The sequence below is a fragment of the Simochromis diagramma genome, unplaced genomic scaffold (assembly GCF_900408965.1).
Source record: "Simochromis diagramma unplaced genomic scaffold, fSimDia1.1 OVJJ01000361.1, whole genome shotgun sequence".
NCBI classification, from domain to species: domain Eukaryota; kingdom Metazoa; phylum Chordata; class Actinopteri; order Cichliformes; family Cichlidae; genus Simochromis; species Simochromis diagramma.
The window spans coordinates 10,560,336-10,581,560 of record NW_024386860.1 but is presented as its reverse complement, the minus strand read 5'-3'; the positions used below and the strand labels follow the sequence as shown (position 1 = coordinate 10,581,560).

The following is a 21,225-nucleotide window of genomic DNA, read 5'->3' as shown; positions in this document are numbered from 1 at the left end:
TAACCCCCGAAAACACTCCCACCTAGTGTCAACTTGTGTAACTGCCAAAGATGAAAAACATTAAATTCAGTTTCTGTAGGCTTTGATAGAAATTTTAATTTATCTGTGCACGTGACAGGTGAACACACCTATATTCATTAATAAGTAATATTGTACATATTATTTATTAATGGAATTTACACAACATCAGTCTTACTGTTACTGTTTTTAACTTTCAGTTTCTTGTTTAGAAAATAGAAACATTAATCTACTTTATTCCTTCAGCCAAATAATGAACATTATTACTAAGTGAATAGAAATGTTTACAGCACATTCAGTGGTGCAAGACGTGTTGTGGAGATCATGGTCAGAAAAGAAGGTGGTACTGTTAACAGGAACTTCTTGTAAAAGCATCTATCTAATATTGACACTCATACTTTTGTGTTATTTCCTCGTTTTACATCGCTTCCTGAACAGTTCTTAAAAAACCTCACATATGTAGAAATGACTTCTCTATGAAGCTCGTAAGAATGTAAGTTTTTATATCTTAAATATGGAAGAAATATCAAGGTTTTATGCAAAGCTAACATTTCTATCATTCTTTGATTCACTGCGATTTAGATTAAACATCATATTTGTCGAGGAAAAAGTTCCACAGGGAAAAGGTGAAGGATTTTCTTTTTCTCTCGTCTATCATGTTTATGAACATAACTTTTTGAAATAAGAGCTCTACGCTGGTATCTTAGCAGATTTTTTGAGGATGAATAATTATCCTCGTAGTGACAGTAGTTACATGGGAACGCTGGGATTTGCAAAATTACCATTACTGTCATTGTCACATATTTTAAAGATAATAATGAGCCCTGTTACTGAGTGAAAAAATGTGCTGTATTACACTGTTATCTTGAGCTAACGCACTAAAAATATTCTCAAACATCATTTGAGAGTTTTAGCAGAATACATAAAAAAATAATTTACTTCACTTTTCACCATAACAGCTTGTCACTGGTAATGTTTAACAAATAATCATGTAAATTGTTTCCTGTGCAAACTTCAGACTCCTTTAAACTTCACTTTTTTGTAACAAGATGGCTGGAACTCTGACTTTTCTTCTCATTAGTTCTCTGCTGCAGGGTGAGTGAAAGAAAATCAGCATCATGTAAAGATTATTATTTAACATGAAACATCTACTAAACTACAAAGGGTGTCCATTTATTAGATATTTAACAGTAAAAATATTTAGCATTTGTACCTGAATTAAACACTGAAGTCCTAGCAGCAGTGATAACTCTGGATAAAGGCTACAATAATTAAAACTGTACTGTTGCTGTAAATTACTGTTTGCATTTCTTTTTTACAATTCATTGTGTTGTGTTTCAGGTGCACTGTGTGGAACGTTCAACGTCACTATGCCACAGAATATAAATGTTTTGAGAGGATCCTGTGTGACCATCCCCTGCTCCTTTGATGTAGAGAGGAACCATAAAAACAACTTAGATGATTCATGTAAAGCATATTGGAGTGATTCAACTTCATTTAAGAGTGAAAATGCAAAACTAAAGCCAACTAAAGAAATGACAGGAGACTTAACAAAGAAAGACTGCACCACAACTTTCAATAATGCAAGTCTTCTTCAAAGTACTAAATACTACTTCAGACTGGAGTGTAATAATGCACTGATATACACTTTTACACAAGCTGGTGTAGATATTTCATTCATAGGTAAGTTTTTATATCCATATAAAGATAATTCATATGAATAAATGACACGAGTCAAGCTGCTTTGACTTCATTGTGAATTCACTGGATTTTACACAGCATATAAAACCCTGAAATGAATTACTGCTCATTTCTTTATTGACTGATCTTTTTGCCAGATGCTCCTCCCTCACTGACTCTGACTCCATCAACACTGGAGGTGGAGAAGGGAGCCTCAGTGAGTCTGACGTGCTCTGCTCCAGCTCCATGTTGGTCTCATCCTCCAGCTCTGACATGGAGCCCTAACCTGGGTCAGAGTCAGGAGACACTGCAGGAGAATCAGGACAAAACTAAAGTCAGGACCTCTGTTATGAGTTTCACTGCTTCTCACCTCCATCATGGAAATAAAATATCCTGCACTGCTGTCTACCAGAAACAAGATGGTAGCCTTGATGTCACTGCTGAAACAAGTTTAACTCCTGATATTTCAAGTAAGTTTATTTGTCCTCTACTATAAATAATGTCACTGCTATTGACTTACTTTTCTTGACTTTGTTCAAATTAGACATAAAACAGCTAGTAACGTAATGATTTTAGTTATTCTGCAATCATGACTTCTCTGGGATTTGCAAAACATAATGGAAGACTTAAGCTCCTGAATGTTGATAAATATACAAACTTTTCCTTTTAAATTGATTTAGTTGATGTATGATTGTCTTAATGATTAAAGTGAACTGCAGGTCTTCCTTTCTGAGAATATATGACCTAAAATATCCAGTAAAATATACAATTTCCAAGCAATATTGTTTACTTCTGTAGGAACTCTCTAATACTGGCTTAGAATAAAGCAATTCTACATGTAATGAGTCACATTTGACAATTTTTTAAAGTTTTAACTACATTTTTTATTTTTTGTCATATTAACATGTAGGGTTTTTAAAAAAAAATTTATTAGTTATTTCACTTTACGCATGCATTTGTATACGTTTTTAATTTCACTCTGGTGCTCAAACTGGAAAGTATTTGCAGAGCAGTTTTACTTTTGTCACTTGGCTTTATGGTCTGTAGTGGCACGTTCCATTAACAATTCAGTCAGAGTGCAAAAGAAGCTGTGATGTCTGTCTTTCATAATATTAAAGTGAACAAATTACCTTTCAATTTCATTAATATTCCTACTTTATTGATTACATGCCCTGACTATTATCCAAATAGAATTCTACTCGTATGATTGAATGGGGACACTGTGTAGTGTGTGGAGTTTGCATATTCTTCCTGTCTGATTGAGTTCTGTCAGGGCACTCTGGCTTCCTCCCACAGTTCAGAGATGTGCACAGGGTTTGGTTAACTAGTGATTGTTAACTACCCAGACTTGAGTATATGAGTGTGAATGGGTATCTGTCTCTATATGTTAGTTCAGTAACAGATTAGCGACTGGTCCAGGGTGTATCCTGCCTCCTGCCACATGCCAACTGGGACATGCTCCAGCTCCCTAGCGACTCTGAACTGGAGAAGTAGAAAAAATGGAATCGACTGTAGTACAATATACAAATTATTGTAATGAAATTAAAAGCATTATCTTTTTCAGGTGGAACGTGGGGGATCACAATGCCACAGAATATAAATGTCGTGAGTGGAACCTGTGTGATCATCCCCTGCTTCTTTGATGTAGAGAAGAGCTTTAAAAACATGTTAGATCATACATGTAGAGCATATTGGATCAATGGAGCTGCAAATCTGCTTGCAACTAAAGTCATGAGAGGAGACTTAACAAAGAAAGACTGCACCACAACTTTCAATAATGCAAGTCTTCTTAAAAGTACTAAATACTACTTCAGACTGGAGTGTGATAATGCTCTGAAATTCACTTTTACACAAGCTGGTGTAGATATTTCATTCATAGGTAAGTTTTTATATCCATATAAAGACAATTCATGTGAATAAATGACACAAGTCAAGCTGCTTTGACTTCATTGCGAATTTACTGGATTTTACACAGCAAAAAAAAAACCAACCTTAAATTAATTACTGCTCATTTGTTTATTGACTGATGAAAATATTTCTTCCCACCACAAGATCCTCCTTCACCGACTCTGACTCCATCCACACTGGAGGTGGAGGAGGGAGCCTCAGTGAGTCTGACATGCTCTGCTCCAGCTCCATGTTGGTCTCATCCTCCAGCTCTGACATGGAGCCCTAACCTGGGTCAGAGTCAGGAGACACTGCAGGAGAATCAGGACAAAACTAAAGTCAGGACCTCTGTTATGAATTTCACTGCTTCTCACCTCCATCATGGAAATAAAATCTCCTGCACTGCTGTCTACCAGAAACAAGATGGTAGCCCTGATGTCACTGCTGAAACAAGTTTAACTCCTGATATTTCATGTGAGTTTGTTTTTCTCTTCTCAAATGAAATAAATAATAATAACGTTTAAATAGTAGTAGTAATGTATTTAGTAATAAATACAGTTATCTAGATCTGTTATTTATTCTCTCTAAGAGTAAAACTACATTTAGTCAGTCACATTTGACAGTTGCTTTTCACTTTAAGTTTCACTTACTATATATAGTATCATGTATTTTCCCCAAGTTATGATATTTGTTTTGTGAATACACAACCAGTAAAGCAGAATTATTCCAAAAACAAAATTCAGATAACTGTTATGTGATGTGAGAATGAGGCCCCAGTTCCAGACTCAGGCCACAGATAGTAAATAAAAAATCAACCTTTGTTCAGGTGTAGCAGAAAAATCCAGATGGTAGCCAATAAAGTCTTTGAATGCAAACCAGGACAAATGTGAGTGAGAAAATGAATATTCAACAGTTCAATGCAACAAAGTAATGTGGGTAGATAGAGGCAATAGATACACACTCATTAAATATGGATGATGAACACAACTGGGTAAAGTGGGACTGTAGCTCAGGGGAGGTGAGGTTGGTTGGCTTTAGCTCAGGAGGGGTGGCTGGGGTGAGTGTAGCTCAGGGCTGTGCAGAGATGTTTAAAGGGGCGGTGCTCAAAGTTAAAAAGGGGCACATAGAACCAGGCTGAAGCCACACCCACCAACCATCAGGAATCTAATATGGAACATCATCATACTATATCACTGTCATCAGGTGGGGACAGTGCAAAGCAAACTTAGCCCATGTTTTACCTGATGGGTACAATGTTGTTGTTGAGGGGTTGCTGCTGCTCCTGCTGCTGATAGTGCTGGAGGGCAGGGCTGTGCTGATCTGAGACTGTAAAAAGTCCATATGAGAAATGGTTGCTGATTAAACAAGTGTTATGAAATAATAATAAAATGCAAAGATTGGTGACAGCGCTTGGAACCATAAGGCAATAAAACTGTGAGAAATAAACTAGGCTCTGCCTGTGAACCACTCTTTCTCATCTATCACTCTCCACTTGCTGTCCATCTGACAACAAGGCACACTTTGCTATTGCACTAATCTATTATTTAATTATCCACACTTAACAACTCTTGTACCTAATCTATGATAAAGTAATAATAGAAAATGTTATAGAACCAAAACATTGTGTTTATTATTATTTTTATATTTGAATACCTTTGCAATGGAACAGCTGGTACATGTGTTATTGATACCTGTGCTCTTTTTAATGTAACTGGTGAGAGATCCACTGCCTCACACAACTTCTTTTAACACTGTTTCCTCCTCATGTCCTTACAGGGCATGTCTGGACAATATCACATCATGAGTTATAATTTAAAAAATCTATACTCATAAAAAACCTTCTCAGAATACTGTATATACTATGGCCACAAGTTTGTATCATGGTGCTGATCCAGAATAATTCCCTTATTATTTATTCCTAGTGCTATAATAATAAAGGGATGAAAATAAACAAATTAAGTAATAAACATGAAATAATGTATTTATGAGGATTCAATTTGTTTGACTGTACACTCTGTGCAGGCAGAAAGCTTATTAAATGTTTAAACTGTAAAAATACAATAATTTTGTAAAATCATCATTTTGTCATATTTGAAATATAAATCTAATATATTTTGTTTCTTAATGTATTTTCTTTAATAATATAGGGTGTTTTTTTAAAAAAATCATAATTATAATAATCCATAATTATTTGGATATGTGTGTTTGATTCTGTTCAGTGAAATATAAGCCCTCCAGGAAGGCAGGAAAAGCCCTGTAACTTACTTTAAAACTAAATATGTTCCCTGAAACGGTGGGCAGAGCTACAGACCCTTACCCAGTTAGCTGGCAGCTAATGACCAGCACTACTTGTGCAGTTAATAAAAGGACAGGTAATGTTTGTCGCGCTGTTGCACACACAGCACGCTCATCTGTTTCAATTTGTCAGTTGTCACAAGACAACTTACCAACATGTAATAATAAGGTTCATCTGTGTGCTATAGACTATGTGTACGCTGTGAACGCATACTAAGTGTACGATGTACACCTACTAACTGGTTTTTGTTGCATCAGTCTGCGTCTCCCATTTAATTTGCTTCTTCTACAGCTCTCCATATGGTAAGCCATTTCTGCCAAATATTGCGAGTTTTCTAACACGTCTGGTTAAGAAATGGCGTAAGAAATGCAGTTTAACGCCATGGGGAAGGCCCTGCATAGTTTCAAGAAAACAGCGTTTTAAACGCCTTCACAGCTGACACTGAACGCCGGAAAAAACAGTTTTTAATCTGTCTTTGAATGCCATTTTTTGCTGAGTGGCATTCAAAGACAGGTAAAAGTGTGTTTTTTTTCTGCCGTTCAGAAAGGGCGTTTAAGACGCCACTTCCTGGTGTAAAATACGGTATTCTGTCAGGTCAACACCATTAAACAGTGTTTTTTACGGCATTTCTTAACCAGACGTGTTAGAAAACTCGCGTAGAAAACTCGTGGCTGAAATGGCTTGTCATATGGGCACCGCTCAAACAGCAAAAAATGTGCGTCCTGCCTCAAAACACATCCTACCCAATGTTTCTGCGCAGACGCGCCGCATGCATAAAACACACATAAAACAATTGCCTCAAGAAAAGGGCATTTGGGACACCCATCAGGAAAGGGGCAGGTGCTCAAGCCGCCCCTCACACGTGCCTGGTGTAGCTCAGAAGGTAGAGCAGGTTATCTACTATTTGGAAGGTTGGCATGCAGACTGGAGCCAATTTGCACACCAAATATCCTCGGGTAACGATATTTAGATAAGCTGTTATCTGATGAACAAAACACTTTCTCTGTTATTTTAATTAGAAAACACTTAAATATAAATTAGGTGAATGGATGAGGCATGTTGTATGAAGCGGTTTAAGTTGAGTAGAATAGTGGTATGTAAGAACCAGGGCATTTATCATTTCCATGGGGATCAAACTCTAAATAAGACACAGAGAAAAAGAAGTATCAAAAAAGTCCACCATCTGGCTGGAGCCTTTCTATGTGGTGTTTCTCTTCCCACCCACAGAAGGAGGGGTGGGTTTACTGGAGATTCTAAAATTGCCCACAGGACAGAATCACTGTCTGTGTCAGTGTACACTGCCTCTCACCCAGTGGCATTTGGGCTAGGCTCCAACCCCCCTGGAAGATGATGAATGGGTAGTTTTTGACACTCAGTAAAAAGAAGTATAAAGTTGGTGAAGTGACTGTAAGTTGCATTGTTCAGTCAGTCAATATAAAGACAAAGAAAAATCATTTTTATTGGATACATCAGTATTTAGAAAGAAAGGGCCAAAGCAACTTCTTACTATCACTCTACAAATTTTCTTGATTAAAGAAAAAATCAGTAAATTGGTGCAGTTTGCTCCCTTCTCTCCTGTTTGGTGTTAGATGTGTATGAGTTATTAATTTAATGGGAAAAAATATATATTAAAGGCATTGTACCCAATTTATAAACACTACTTCTGCAAAAAAAACTGTCTTAACATTTTAGTTTGTATGTTTTATTCCTTAATTTTCAGATTCACCTAAAAACATTACAGTTTCAATCAGACCTTCTGGTCCAGTACCAGAGAACAGCAATGTGAGTCTGACCTGCAGCAGTAATGCCAACCCAGCAGTGAGGAACTACACCTGGTACAGAGCTGATGGAGACCAGGAGACGTTTATCGGAACAGGAACCAGTTTAAACATTAAAGTCTCCAGAGACAGACGGACATTTTTTTGCAAGGCTGAAAATGAGATTGGAGTTGGACGTTCCAGCAGAATTCAAATAGATGTTCAGTGTAAATATCATATTTCACATCTGCTTTACATATATCATCAGTATAACCCAGCATCAAGGATTCAGACCATTAGAACTGGAATTTACACACTGAGCTTTTTGAATAGTCATCAAATAAAAAACCAATGCATTTTTGCACAAAAAAGTATCAGCATTCCTAAACTGTTGTTTCAATATACAAAAGTCTTTGCTTGTCTGGTCACACACATATAACTAAAAGTGACATCTGATATGATGTCAGCCAGCTCTTTGTAGCTATAATAGTTTCAACTCTTCTGGGAAGACTTTCCACCAGGTTTAGAAGAAGTGTTTATGACCATGCCAGCTGTCACAGGGCAAGAGGCGGGGCATACGCTGGACAGATCACCAGTCTGTCGCAGTGCCAACACAGAAAGACAGACAACCATGCAGACTAACATTCACACCTATGAGCAATTTGGAATGTCCAATCAATCTAACTCCTCTGACTGCATGTCTTTGGACTGTGAGATTAAGCCAGAGTACACAGAGGGAACCAACACAGACACAGGGAGAACATGCAAAGTCACTGTTAAAATACAAATAAACGACTTAATGATAGGTAGTGTAATACCCAACATACAGTGCAGTACACCACTAATCTGTATGTTTTATTCCTTAATTTTCAGATTCACCTAAAAACATTACAGTTTCAGTCAGTCCTTCTGGTCCAGTACCAGAGAACAGCAATGTGAGTCTGACCTGCAGCAGTAATGCCAACCCAGCAGTGAGGAACTACACCTGGTACAGAGCTGATGGAGACCAGGAGACGTTTATCGGAACAGGAACCAGTTTAAACATTAAAGTCTCCAGAGACAGACGGACATTTTTCTGCAAGGCTGAAAATGAGATTGGAGTTGGACGTTCCAGCAGCATTCAAATAGATGTTCAGTGTAAATATCATATTTCACATCTGCTTTACATATCATCAGTATAACCCAGCATCAAGGATTCAGACCATTAGAACTGGAATTTACATGTTGAGCTTTTGGAATAGTCTAGAAATAAAAAACCAATGCATTTTTGCAGAAAAAAGTAAAAGCATACACACAGCATTTCCAAAAGTCTTTGCCCCTCTGCCCACCCACTTATAACTAGAATGACATTTGACTCTCAATTTAAAAAAGGTTACCGTAGTTTTTTGGACTATAAGATGCACCGGTATATACGGTGCACTGTCGACGAACGTGTCTGTTTTCATGGATAAGGCACACTGAATTATAAGGCGCATTAAGCAAAACAACACGGTCAGATAAGTCAAACTTTACTCAACTCATTCTTCCTGCTTCCTCCACTTCTGTACCATTGATTCATTAATGTTGAATTCTCTTGCAGATGCTCTATTCCCATGTTGTTGCAGTATATTAATGAGTAACCTCGTATTGTGGATGGATTATCTCAGTTGTTCTCCTGACTAAAGTTTGGTCTGTTTACAGTATCCTGTCATGCGATTGCATTTCTCCCTAACCTTTGGGAACCCTCACATTAACTTTTATCGAGTGGAACAAAGTTAGCATTCATCCCCCAGCTTCACTGCATTTATGTTATGCTAACATAGCTGTGTTGCTAGCAATCACATAGCACATCATTATATAGTCCAACTTCAGTAACACTACAAAAGTCACTGCGGTTGAGTTTTCTGTCTTCATTTATGTTGGAAGTGATGGCAGAGCTGTACGTTTTAATTTTTTCAGAAATCTTTCAGTCAGAACATGGTAATATCATCTTTAGGTGGAAACTAGCAAGCTAACTTCTTGCTAACTTCTAACTGCGTTAAATTTAATAAATTCTGTTTTCATGGATGCCTGGATGTTAAACTTAATTGTTACACCTGGTAAAACAGAAACACTGATAATTTTATTAAAGACAAAAGAATTTAGACCGTTTATAACTCTCAATGATGTTGCAGTGTTCTTCAACTTTGGGATCTGAAGCGGACGGAGTTCTGGACCCAGATTACTCCGCTAGGCTCCTAACTACAGTAGCTGTGATGCTCTAACAGTCCATCAAGCGGTGCAGCTTCGTAGCTTAGCAAAGTCATACAAAAACATTTTTTGACAGATTTTTGAGCGCCGTGTACCACATAAAATCTGTTCGAGGTCAGTAAGCACAACCAGAATTCATACATAAGGCGCGTTGTCAATTTCTGAGAAAAATAAAGGATTTTAAGTGCGCCTTATATGCGGAAAATATGGAGTATGATATAGGGTTGCCAACTCCCTGAAAAATAAATAAGGGACACCTCATGGCCAGGGCCGGGCAACCCAGTTCACCCTTCCCAGTGTGGTGAATTTTGTAGCTCTTTTTTTTGTGTGTGAAATTATTTTTTAACCATTTGAGTTTAATTTGATTTAAGCAGATGCATATTCTTTGTGATATGACCATATGGGAAACAAATGATCATTTAGCCATTTATTTTTAGCTCAAAATGACAACATTAACACAGTAAAACAGGTCTCTTTCTTAAACAGAAGCCTGTCATGCTTAACTTTTGAGAATATAAGTAAATCTTTCTTTAAAAGAACTCTGTCCTGCTTAACTTAAAATTATATAAATTAATAGAAAACAATAGAACGAAAAATATTCTTGTAACAGTGCACATATAGTGCATTTAGTACAATTGGCTTCAGTTGAGGTATTATTTCAGCTTTTCTAATGCTAATCAGCTGCTCCTGTTTGTAAACCCACTTGTTCCCATGATTACGCATCATAACTCATCATCATTATTAATCTATGTATTACTTTTATGTATTAGTGATCTATTTGTTGTAATCATCTATCCTTGCAGTTGTTTATTAAACAAAATAAATTATATTATCTTCTGGCCACATAGCGCTGATATTCACTGCACATGCCCATATTAACCTTATCAGAGGGTTTAAAAAAAACAAACCAGTGTTTACATACCATATCTGCTTCTGTCGTGGCCTGGTGGGCAAAAAATTGGTTAAGGGTTCCCCGAGCTTTCATGCCCCTCATGTTCTTCATGAGCCCACCACTAGAAGCATGCCTATGGAAAAAGTGCGCCGGCACACAGTGCAGTGCGCTTTAAAGGTGTTATCGTGCATTTTCCCAGCCAGGTGTTTTCCTTTTCCCATTCCTCCCTGTACTTTTGCAGCCTTTTTTTCCCTCTTTCTCTGAGGGGAACAAACATTGCTGCTCTAATGCTAGGCTTACGTTGTGCGATTTTTGGCCCATTTTGAGACGATTTTTGAGTCGTGCGACCGATTTGGTGATCGGCCCGATTTTGGCCTTCATCGTGCATCGTGTAGTATACGTGGGGTAAGGAGAAGCGATTAACACCTCACGACCAGCTCCCGATCATCAATCGCTCATGAGGGTGTCACCACAGCCGCTCACACTGCTCACGCGCAAACACGTAAACGTCGGTGAAAAAGACGGAGCAGTGAAAAAATCGCACAGTGTCTGCCCAGCTTACGTCTGAGACTTGCACCGCAGTGTCAGCGTTTGTTTCCCTGTTGGCCATGCTTGTTGTTGTGGTCATCTGTTGTCTTCCGGTATTTTCTCCATAAGCGACCTTTCCTCGACCAATGAGATGAGCGGTAATCTGAATTGTCATACTCGAATTGTCATAAGTGTGCTGTCAGCTCATTGGTCACAAAGCAGGAGAGGGGCTGGGAATTATGCTTTCAAACAAAGCGTTAATTCCATAAACATTTATAGACTACTTTTGATTCTCACTGTATTACGGGACAAAGTGCGTCCCTTATTAGCTCAATACGAGACGTGTACTTTTGTTTCTAAATACGGGACGATTCCGTTTTTTAAGGGACGGTTGGCAACCCTAGTATGATATGATGTAGGCCAACTCTTTGTAACTATAATAGTTTCAACTCTTCTGAGAAGACTTTCCACCAGGTTTAGAAGTGTGTTTATAACTATCACAGCCGTAACAGGGCAAGAGCAGCACACCCTGGACAGATCACCCGTCTGTCACAGTGCCAACACAGAGAAACAGACAACCATTCAGACTAACATTCACACCTATGAGCAATAACTGTATGTCTTTGGACTGTGAGAGGAAGCCAGAGTACTTGGAGAAAACCCTCGCAGACACAGGGAAAACTTGCAAAGTTACTGTTAAAATACACACATACGACTTAATGATAGGTAGTGTAATACCCAACATACAGTGCATCACTAATTTTCATGTTTCAATACTTAATTTTCAGATTCACCTAAAAACATCACAGTTTCAGTCAGTCCTTCTGGTCCAGTACCAGAGAACAGCAATGTGAGTCTGACCTGCAGCAGTAATGCCAACCCAGCAGTGAGGAACTACACCTGGTACAGAGTTGATGGAGACCAGGAGACGTTTATTGGAACAGGAACTAGTTTAAACATTAATGTCTTCAGAGACAGACGGTCATTTTTCTGCAAGGCTGAAAATGAGATTGGAGTTGGACGTTCCAGCAGCATTCAAATAGATGTTCAGTGTAAATATCACATTTCACATCTGCTTTACATATCATCAGTATAACCCAGCATCAAAGAGTCAGATCATTAGAACAGAGTTTTATACACCATGTTTTTCCAATACTCAGCAAATAGAAACAGTGTATTTTTTTAAATTAAAAAGTACAGCATTCTTAAACTGTTGTTTTAATAAATAAATCAGACTTCGTGAAATACACGTTAATATCCAATACATACAAGTGATTGTGTTATTGCTTTTTTTTGGATTCAACTAAAATACCACAGTTTTTGTCCGATCAAAATGATCTTAAATAGTTCTTTAGTGTATGCGCAACATTTCATTGTTTTACACTTTATTTTCAGAAGACTTAGGCAGTGGGCTAAAATAAGGTGCAAGCATTCTTAAGATGTTATCTTTTTAAATACATTTATAAGGCTTTATGACAGGTAGTGTAATACCCAATGTACAATACACAACTAATTTTCATTTTTTAATACTCATTCTTTAGATTCACCTAAAAACATCACAGTTTCAGTCAGTCCTTCTGGTCCAGTACCAGAGAACAGCAATGTGAGTCTGACCTGCAGCACTAATGCCAACCCAGCAGTGAGGAACTACACCTGGTACAGAGCTGATGGAGACCAGGAGACTTTAATTGGAACAGGAACTAGTTTAAACATTCAAGTCTTCAGAAACAGACGGACATTTTTCTGCCAGGCTGAAAATAAGCTCGGAGTTGAACGTTCTAATGTGACTCAGCTTGAGATTCATTGTATGTATCTCAAAATTAAATTATACTATTTTTGTTAGAAATTGTAACAACACTTTAGTGTTTTCCATTTTTCTGACATTTCTGGTTATCTCCAGTAAGCATCCTTGATAGCCAAATATTGTAGCACAGATTAGCACAGACTAAAAATATCCCCCTTCATAACAAAACAACCTTCGGCAGTAAAACAAGACAATCTTTGCAGTATGATTTTCTGAAATAAATCTAAAAAGTCTGCACATACTTTAATAAAGTCTGTGTTGGGCAATGCATTATGTAGATCTGTTTTTTGCACAGGTTAAAACTATTTCAAGAGCAATAAAACACTCCTGATAATGATAAGTATTGCAAGTATGTTCAGAAAGGACTTCAGTTTGAGACATGACCATCTTTACACACAGCATTTTACCAGTCACTTTGTCAGTTCATTTTTTTTAGTAATTTTTGCAAATATTTTTCAATCATCAAGGTTGTTTTTTTACTGACTCCTCTCACTTTCTTTCAATGACAGTTCTTCCACAGATCCTGTTTTCATCAGATTGTGTTAAAACTGCAAGTCAGGTTAACTGTTCCTGTGACACTGAGGGAAACCCTTCCCCTGCTGTACAGTGGTATTTGAATGGAGAACCTGTCAATCAGTCTGGTGGATTTGAAATATTCAGTGAGACTCTAAACATCACAGTTCACAGGAGCTCCTTCATTCTGAGTCAACCACATGTGAAGCATTTTTCCACCCTGCTCTGCCGTAGCTTCAACTCTCTGGGATCTGCCAGTCAACAATTTTGTATGAGCAAGTTTAAAAGCTCTGCAGAACCTCAAGGTTTGTATTTGGTGCAACTGTAAATACTCTTGTTTAACCCACATACATGATGCAGTGGAAATCAAGGAGATTTGATACCTTAGTCAATGATATCCTGTGCTCTACAAAGCCAGTTAAGACATATTGTCAAGATTTTCCCCTAAATGTTAGTATTCATTTACAATAAATTTACTGTCAATAACTTTAGGAATTCCACTAATCCACACAAGCAGTTAGGGTTGGGTTAATCCAGCTACAGTTGACTCACTACCAGTTTCATAAAATATGTAATGTTTTGCAGTACATTTATCTCATTGGTATTGTGCTAACACACTCCTGAATGCTCAGGACCAGCAAACTGCCACAAAGATCTGCTTTTATAAACATGTTCACGCTTGCTGATGGTCATTAAATGAAGTTTAATAATCAAGTGCTTGATTATCAGCATCTGGCTGCTACCTATTCTTGTGATTCCTATGGAAGCAGTAAGTAAGTGCACAGTTTTAACACACCGCTTCTGAAATTTGGATTAGTTTTTGTTCAGTAATGACACAGTGTTTATGTTTTGTAGTTCAGCTGAGGCTGTATATATGTAATTTTAAGACCTGGCAAAGAGCAGGTGATTTTCAAAAAAAAAATCCAATATTTAAAACCTTGGAATTTGAAATAAGTTTGTTTTACCACATAATTTTTGAGTAATATGGCTAATTAACCCTCTGGGCTCTGTGGTGGCCAGTTTTGGCCACGAACAAGCTGAAAGGGTAGTAATCTTGAACAAACCCAGGGGGTTTAAAAAACACATTATGTATGTCCTGCATACAATTAAAAATTAAGTAGGGTGATTTTTTATGTATTTATTTATTTATTTATTTTTTTACATGGTATTTTTTTATATTTCTTTTTATTTTGTTTTGTTAGGTTCAGTTCTGTATCCAGCGATCGTCTCCACTCTTGTAGTGTTACTATTAGTACTAATGTGTGTTCTGCTGTTTGTTATCAGGTATGTACACAATTTGGTACTTAAAATTGTTCAAACTACCCACAGCATTTACTATTTACTAAGTTGTATTTGGCCTGATTTTCTGTGATCTTTAACTGAATACTGATACTGTGCAACTACTGTGTATATTTACGCTTGATCCATCAGAAAACATACTCAACATTGGTAACACTACTGACTAACTTTAACATCAGTCTGAGCTGTTTATTGGACAGTTCATGTCTAAAAACACTGACATTGTATGTTTTCATTTTCAAGACCTCTGTATGTTAACATTCAGATTAGTTTTCACATAGCAAGCTGTAATACACCACTATATATCATCATGAGTTTATCCTGTGAACTAAAAAGTGAGCAGTGAAAAACTGCAGTGTATGATTTGTAAAAATATATATTTGATATTTTACTTTATTTTTCAGGACTCAGACGAATCACTGTAAGCCGAAAGTTGGGTTAATAGATGAAAACAACACAGTTGCGATGATTCAGCCTCCGACTGAAGAAGGAAATGAGGTACTTTAACTTTATTTTTAAGGCTTTTTTAAAGGTGTGATACTTTTACATTTACACAAGAATGAATAGATGATCTTCACCGGAATGTTCACTGAAATTTACTATGCAATTTTAGGCACCAAACACAACAGAAGAGAGCATTTATGCAAATGTTGAAAGGTTGAGAGAGGCAGGCGTTGTTGACCCTAAAGTAGTTGCTGAGCCAAGTAGCACCAACTTGCCAAGCGCTGAGCCAGTGGGTGCAAGAGGAAGCAAAAACTCTGAGAACAAAGGTGACAAGTGTGAAGCAATTTACTCTAGTGTGAACTGGAAGGCCAAGAGCAAGAAAAAGAAGGAAGAAACCTCTGTGGACTTGAATTCACCTGGTAGCTATTATCTGGAGGAGGAGAAGTGCATTGTGGAGGGAATTAACAGAAATTTTGTGAGCAATGCACTAGAGATGGGAGGCCTGTATGATGAAGTGGGGGGTAAGAATGTGAAAAAGGAAGTGGAGTGTGAATATGCCCAGGTAAAATTTAAAGACAAGACTAAAAAGAAAAAGAAGTAAACTTCTGTTTTGTTGAGCTTACTGCTAAAAACATAGCTGTCCAGCTGTACATGTGTAGCTCGCTGCATTTAGTCACACTATGATAAAAACATTTAAGATAGGAATAGAAATACAATTACATACCCTTTAATGATTAGCCTTTGAATAGTTACTAAGAAATATTTTTTGTTGTGTAAATATACCATTGCTTAACTGGCTCTCATATGTACCAGTGCACAGCCATCTTCTTTTGTGTGCGTTTATTATTGAATCTGGCACAATATCTCTGTTTGAAGACACTGCTTCAAACAGTAAAATATTAGGTTAAAGCTCAGGAGCCAACTTATAACTCCTTAGTGACTATGCCTGTCACTGCAAATTTCAGACCTTTGTTTAGGAACCTGTGCTAGACCCACTGATTTGTAGTTCCACTGAATATCATTTGTTGGTAAAAGAGCAAAAAGACCAGACTTTTTGTTAATAAGGTGTTTTTTTTAATTAAAAATTTTGTATGTCATGCGATGACATTGTGTCATCATTCTGTCTCAAAATAAAAAGTCTGAGACATAATAAACAAAATTATATATCATAAACCATGAGGAGAAGCACGAGGATCAGCAGACACTTTGACATGAAACTGTAGGAAAGACAGAATTGTCACTCACAGTAGCTGTGGTATTGTGTACAGAAGTAAAAATTGTTTGTATATTTACAAAATATTAGTGTGTTTACAGTGTTTTGATGTTATAAGACAGCCAGAAATATAAATATATTATGAGCGATAATTAAACACAACATAATCACAATTGCTTTTATTTTGGCAAACATTTTTAAAAATGAAGTACAGCTGTGAGATTTGTCTTTTATGGGTAGCTATTCATTTACATACAAAGTAGCTATTGGGTGACCCACTGGTAGCATATGCATAAAAGTGTATCTATCTAGTTGGTTTTGTTCTTTTTGTATGCCCCATATTAACATCCTTTTGGCAAGCTTAACATAATTCCGCTGGCTAGCTGCATATTATATTGTATTATTGATTTAGGGTTTTGTTTATTGCAATATATATGAAGCTCAATACACATGGATGGCATTATTTTTAAAAGCACTTCAATTATCATTTAGGGCCTAAATCCTTAACATAGTACAGCATGTTAGATGCATCTAACCTTTGAGGCCATGCTTTAAAATTGAATGTACAACAAATATTAAAGAACTTTCATCTTCCTTCCAGGTCCTGTCTTTCTTATATCTTCTTTCAGATAGTGTTGCATATTGACATTAAATACAGCAGCTGTAGCTTTAACTAACAGACAATTTGACACAATTTGCATGTATACTGAATTTTCAGGTGCTTGAAAAGTTGCATTTGGAATTACCCAACTCTTTAACTTATTAAAGAAAAGGACTGAAACAGACAAATTAAATGATGAATGTTTGTCATGAGTGAAAGGAAAAACAAAAAGGTCCCCATCATGTTTAATACCATAAACAGCACGTTCAGACACAAGATATACTGCAGAGATGAGAGTGAGAAAATTAGGTGGTACTGTTTATGGCCCCTTCTGGTAATGTTTCTTAACATTCACACTTTTTGTGCGAGTTCCTCCTATCACTTTTTTAAACACCTTTTTAAAAATGTAACCTCATTTTGCCCATGCACTCATCGTCGGAATGAACATTATGGTAATTCTGGGCATTTTAATGATTTCTGTGAACTGTTCTTTTTCTAGGGTGGAACAATTGTACAGCATACATATTTAATAACTTTTAAAGAACAAAAATGGGTGCCCAAGATGAAATTTATTTTGGATCTTCTGAAATCCACACATGGTCCAAAGCATAGTATACTTTGGACCACTGTGTTAATACTTACACAGTAAGTATTTAGAAAAAAAGTGGGTTTTATTTACACACAAAATGAAAAAAATATACAAAATGAACTAACAATACAGGTCCCTTAAAAAAGGTCAAATAAATATAACTAAACTTAAGCCAAAAACAGAAACTTGCAAACAAAACTAACCTAACCCACAAGAAACAAAGGGGACCTAAATCTTGGCTGATCAGACCAAGTTGACACATAGGATGTATTAACACCAAACAAACCAATGCTTCGTTTTATAATCACTTTAATTAAATGCCCAAAAGAATACTAAGCGAACAGACAATTCATAAATCAAAGAGAAAGCACAGCATTAAAAATTATTTATTTATTGAAACCCATGAAAGAGCTGCACATGGTATGGCCCAATAAACTCTTCCCATATATAACACAGCTGCATCTTTTGCCCAACTTCAGAGTTGTGACGCTGCAGGTGTGGCCATCACACATACATAGAGACTAGAAACATATGCGCTTGCTCACTTAAATATTTTAACAAGTGGTGTTGAAGGCCTATTATCTCCTCGTTAATGATCACGATTGACTAGAACTGGTAGTTTCTCTTTACCGGCATAAAATGATTTATTGGACTGGTTAATAGTCAGAACAATTGGAAAGTCCAATTGAGCAACTCACTGACAATTCAAGAAGAAGAAGAACGGTAGAGTTGCACATGTTGGGAGGGTATCTTGGAGCCATTTTTTAAACAACTGTAGATTCCAAGATCATTGGTTCAAAGAATTGTACATATGGATGTTACTTGGATGTGGCATGACTTTGCCATAGTCTGGTAGAAGACTTAAACCCTCTAATGATAGGAAACTGATTAGGATGTTCAAACCTGCTATGACCTGGAAACAGCATCACTGTCCACAGTAATCTGAACTGTACATCATCATGGATTCAGACGGTGCCAACCAAGAAAGAACCCCCACTCCAAACACCTTCAGCTAAAGCTCAACTTAAATTTGTAGCAGGTCGCATGGGCAAGCCAAATACCTTCTGGAAAATTTTTAATGGTCAGAGGAGACAAAGATACAGCTATTTGGCCACAATGACAAGAGGTATGTTTGGAGGGAAGGCATGAGGCTTTCAAACCTAACAATACTGTACCGTCCTGTAATATGAATACACTCTAATATCAATTTGTCAATGTCCGTAACATCCATTAGTGTGAAAGATGCAGCAAAATACTGTGGCTTACAGTGCCAAATATTTTGTTACATTATCTTGAACTGATTGAGCCTGTGCGAGACAAGTGCTGACAGAACACCGTTGGACACTAAACGGGCTCTCTTCCCGAGTTTCATCTTTAATTACAAAACTCACTAGTAACTCATTAGTTGGAGTAGCGAAACCTTTAACAAACTGAGAAAGTAAATATTTAGCATTTAGTTGCACTGAAATGACGGTTGGGCTTAACAGTGGACTCAGGGATGCACCCCTTTAAAAAGGGTCTGATTTTAAGGTGGTGGAAAAAATGTGACTTGATTTGAAGCTGAGAAAAGGAACCAAAGCAGTCACTGATAAAACAGTTGGGATAATGGGATGCAATTCCCTCTTTGTCCAGTCTAGAAAAATTCAGTGCTGGCAAAAAAAGATTGTTGTTTGTTAATGTGGAGTGAACAGAAACATTTGTGTTTTGATTTGATTTAGAATTTTCAGAGATTTTCAGAAAATTCATTTGTCACTGAGAGATGTAGAGGAATAAAGTTACAGAAAACAAACAAAGCCGGGAGAGAAGAGTTTGAGACTAGTGTAGATTCAATGTTTAACTAGAGTGCTGCTCACCAGACATCATCAGGCGAGATTGTGAGAAATAAAGTGAGAGGTGTTGTATTAGAGGTGTTGTATTAGAGGTGTTGTATTAGCAGCTAAATAAAAGATTTTTGGTTTTTTTTTTAGGTTTTTTTTTTTTTTTTCAGTGACACTGGTAGTTCAGGTCAGCTCAGAAAGAGTTACAAGAATAGCAGCAACACCATCATTGTTATAGGATTGATATGGCTAGTTATAGAGAAAATAACTTCCAGATATCTGTTTTTAACTTGTTTAGTTTCAGAAAAAGTCTGAAATTCCAAGGAATTTAAAAACTGAACTGGTAGCAAGTTACTTGAATTGTGAAAATGTCTATAAATGCATGAAGGAGCCTGTGTGGAGTGGCTGTTGCAGGTCATTTACCAATTGAAAGGTTTGTAGTTCAATCCCTGGCTGCTGTAGTCTGCATGTCTAAGCACCATGAGCCAAGAATCCAGATTTGCTTTCAAATGCATTCATTGCTGTGTGGGACAGGAACCAGATCTAAAAACATGTAAATGTGACAAAAAATAATGAAGGGGGAAAATATTTTTTAGCAGCATTTTGAATGTTTTCAAGTTGTATCAGGTCGCTGTACTTTTAGGAGTGTGAGAGAAAGATAGAAAAGACTTTGGGAGTTGAGGTCCTGTGGAATGTAGAAAACTGTCACAGCTGCGCTGGGAGAAGGGCCCAAATGCGGGACCCTTCAATGTAAGCAGTGCGTTTATGTACAGTGACGTAAATAATACACAACAATAAATCCCCGTGCCATGTCTTCCTCCCAGTGTCTCTGCCCTGTGTCCTCGCTTCCAAGTGTCCATGCACCCCGTGCTTGCTGCACTCTCATTTCCAGGCTCTTCCTGGGAAATAACAGAGGCGGACGTTAGACACTTTCCAACTGCAGCAAGCTTACGCTTACTGATATGTTGAAAACACTGACGGGTAGTCACATAATGATCAAGCGTCGAAGAGAGCTCCACCACACTCCTAAGTAGCTCCTCTGGCGAGGCTTGATCAGCTGCAGGTGTGTGATGATCTTCAGGAGGAGGAAAATTATGGAGAGATCTACACTTTTAAGAAAAGTAACAAGGAATGTGTAATAGGTTACTTTCTTTGAGTAACAACCCCAACACTTTATCCAGTCCTGTGCTACATATTCAAAAATTATCTGACTGCAGTAAAATGGACTCTCATATGCTTTAAATTGTTTTCATTGTATGTTTTGTTTCAGTTACCATGTCATTAAGTTCTATTCATGCACTTCTATTTGTAGAATAACCCACCCTAACCCCATCTTTTTGTTACACCATGACTAGGATGTTCTCTAAGTGAACATTATGTAATCTAAAACTGGTTCTTCTGAAACTAAAGATCATTGTTATCAGTGTTGGGGAGTAACGGAATACATGTACCGCCGTTACGTATTTAAAATACAAAATATGAGTAACTGTATTCAGTTACAGTTACCGTTTAAAAAGGTGGTATTTACAATACAGTTACTTTGTTGAAATAAATGGATTACACTGCGGTACTTTCCTGTTTCATATTGTCGCGGGTCAGGACTGTTTGGGTTTTGTTTGACAGCTACTTCTGTTGTTCCAGGCGGCAGCGTTACGGTT

The 21,225-nt window shown here is 37.2% G+C and overlaps 1 protein-coding gene across 1 annotated transcript; it reads left to right on the top strand.

Annotated features, from left to right (window-relative positions):
- Positions 1–448: 448 nt before the first annotated feature.
- On the top strand, positions 449–17,167 carry LOC120732678 (B-cell receptor CD22-like). Its single transcript, XM_040030450.1, has 15 exons — positions 449–511; positions 601–644; positions 1,037–1,113; positions 1,360–1,701; positions 1,857–2,168; positions 3,263–3,577; positions 3,751–4,059; positions 7,602–7,865; positions 8,512–8,775; positions 12,076–12,339; positions 12,829–13,092; positions 13,601–13,909; positions 14,807–14,888; positions 15,308–15,401; positions 15,517–17,167. The coding sequence occupies exons 3-15, from the start codon at positions 1,068–1,070 to the stop codon at positions 15,946–15,948; spliced, it is 3,297 nt and encodes a 1,098-aa protein (XP_039886384.1). The 5' UTR covers positions 449–511; positions 601–644; positions 1,037–1,067; the 3' UTR covers positions 15,949–17,167.
- The last annotated feature ends 4,058 nt before the right edge of the window (positions 17,168–21,225 follow it).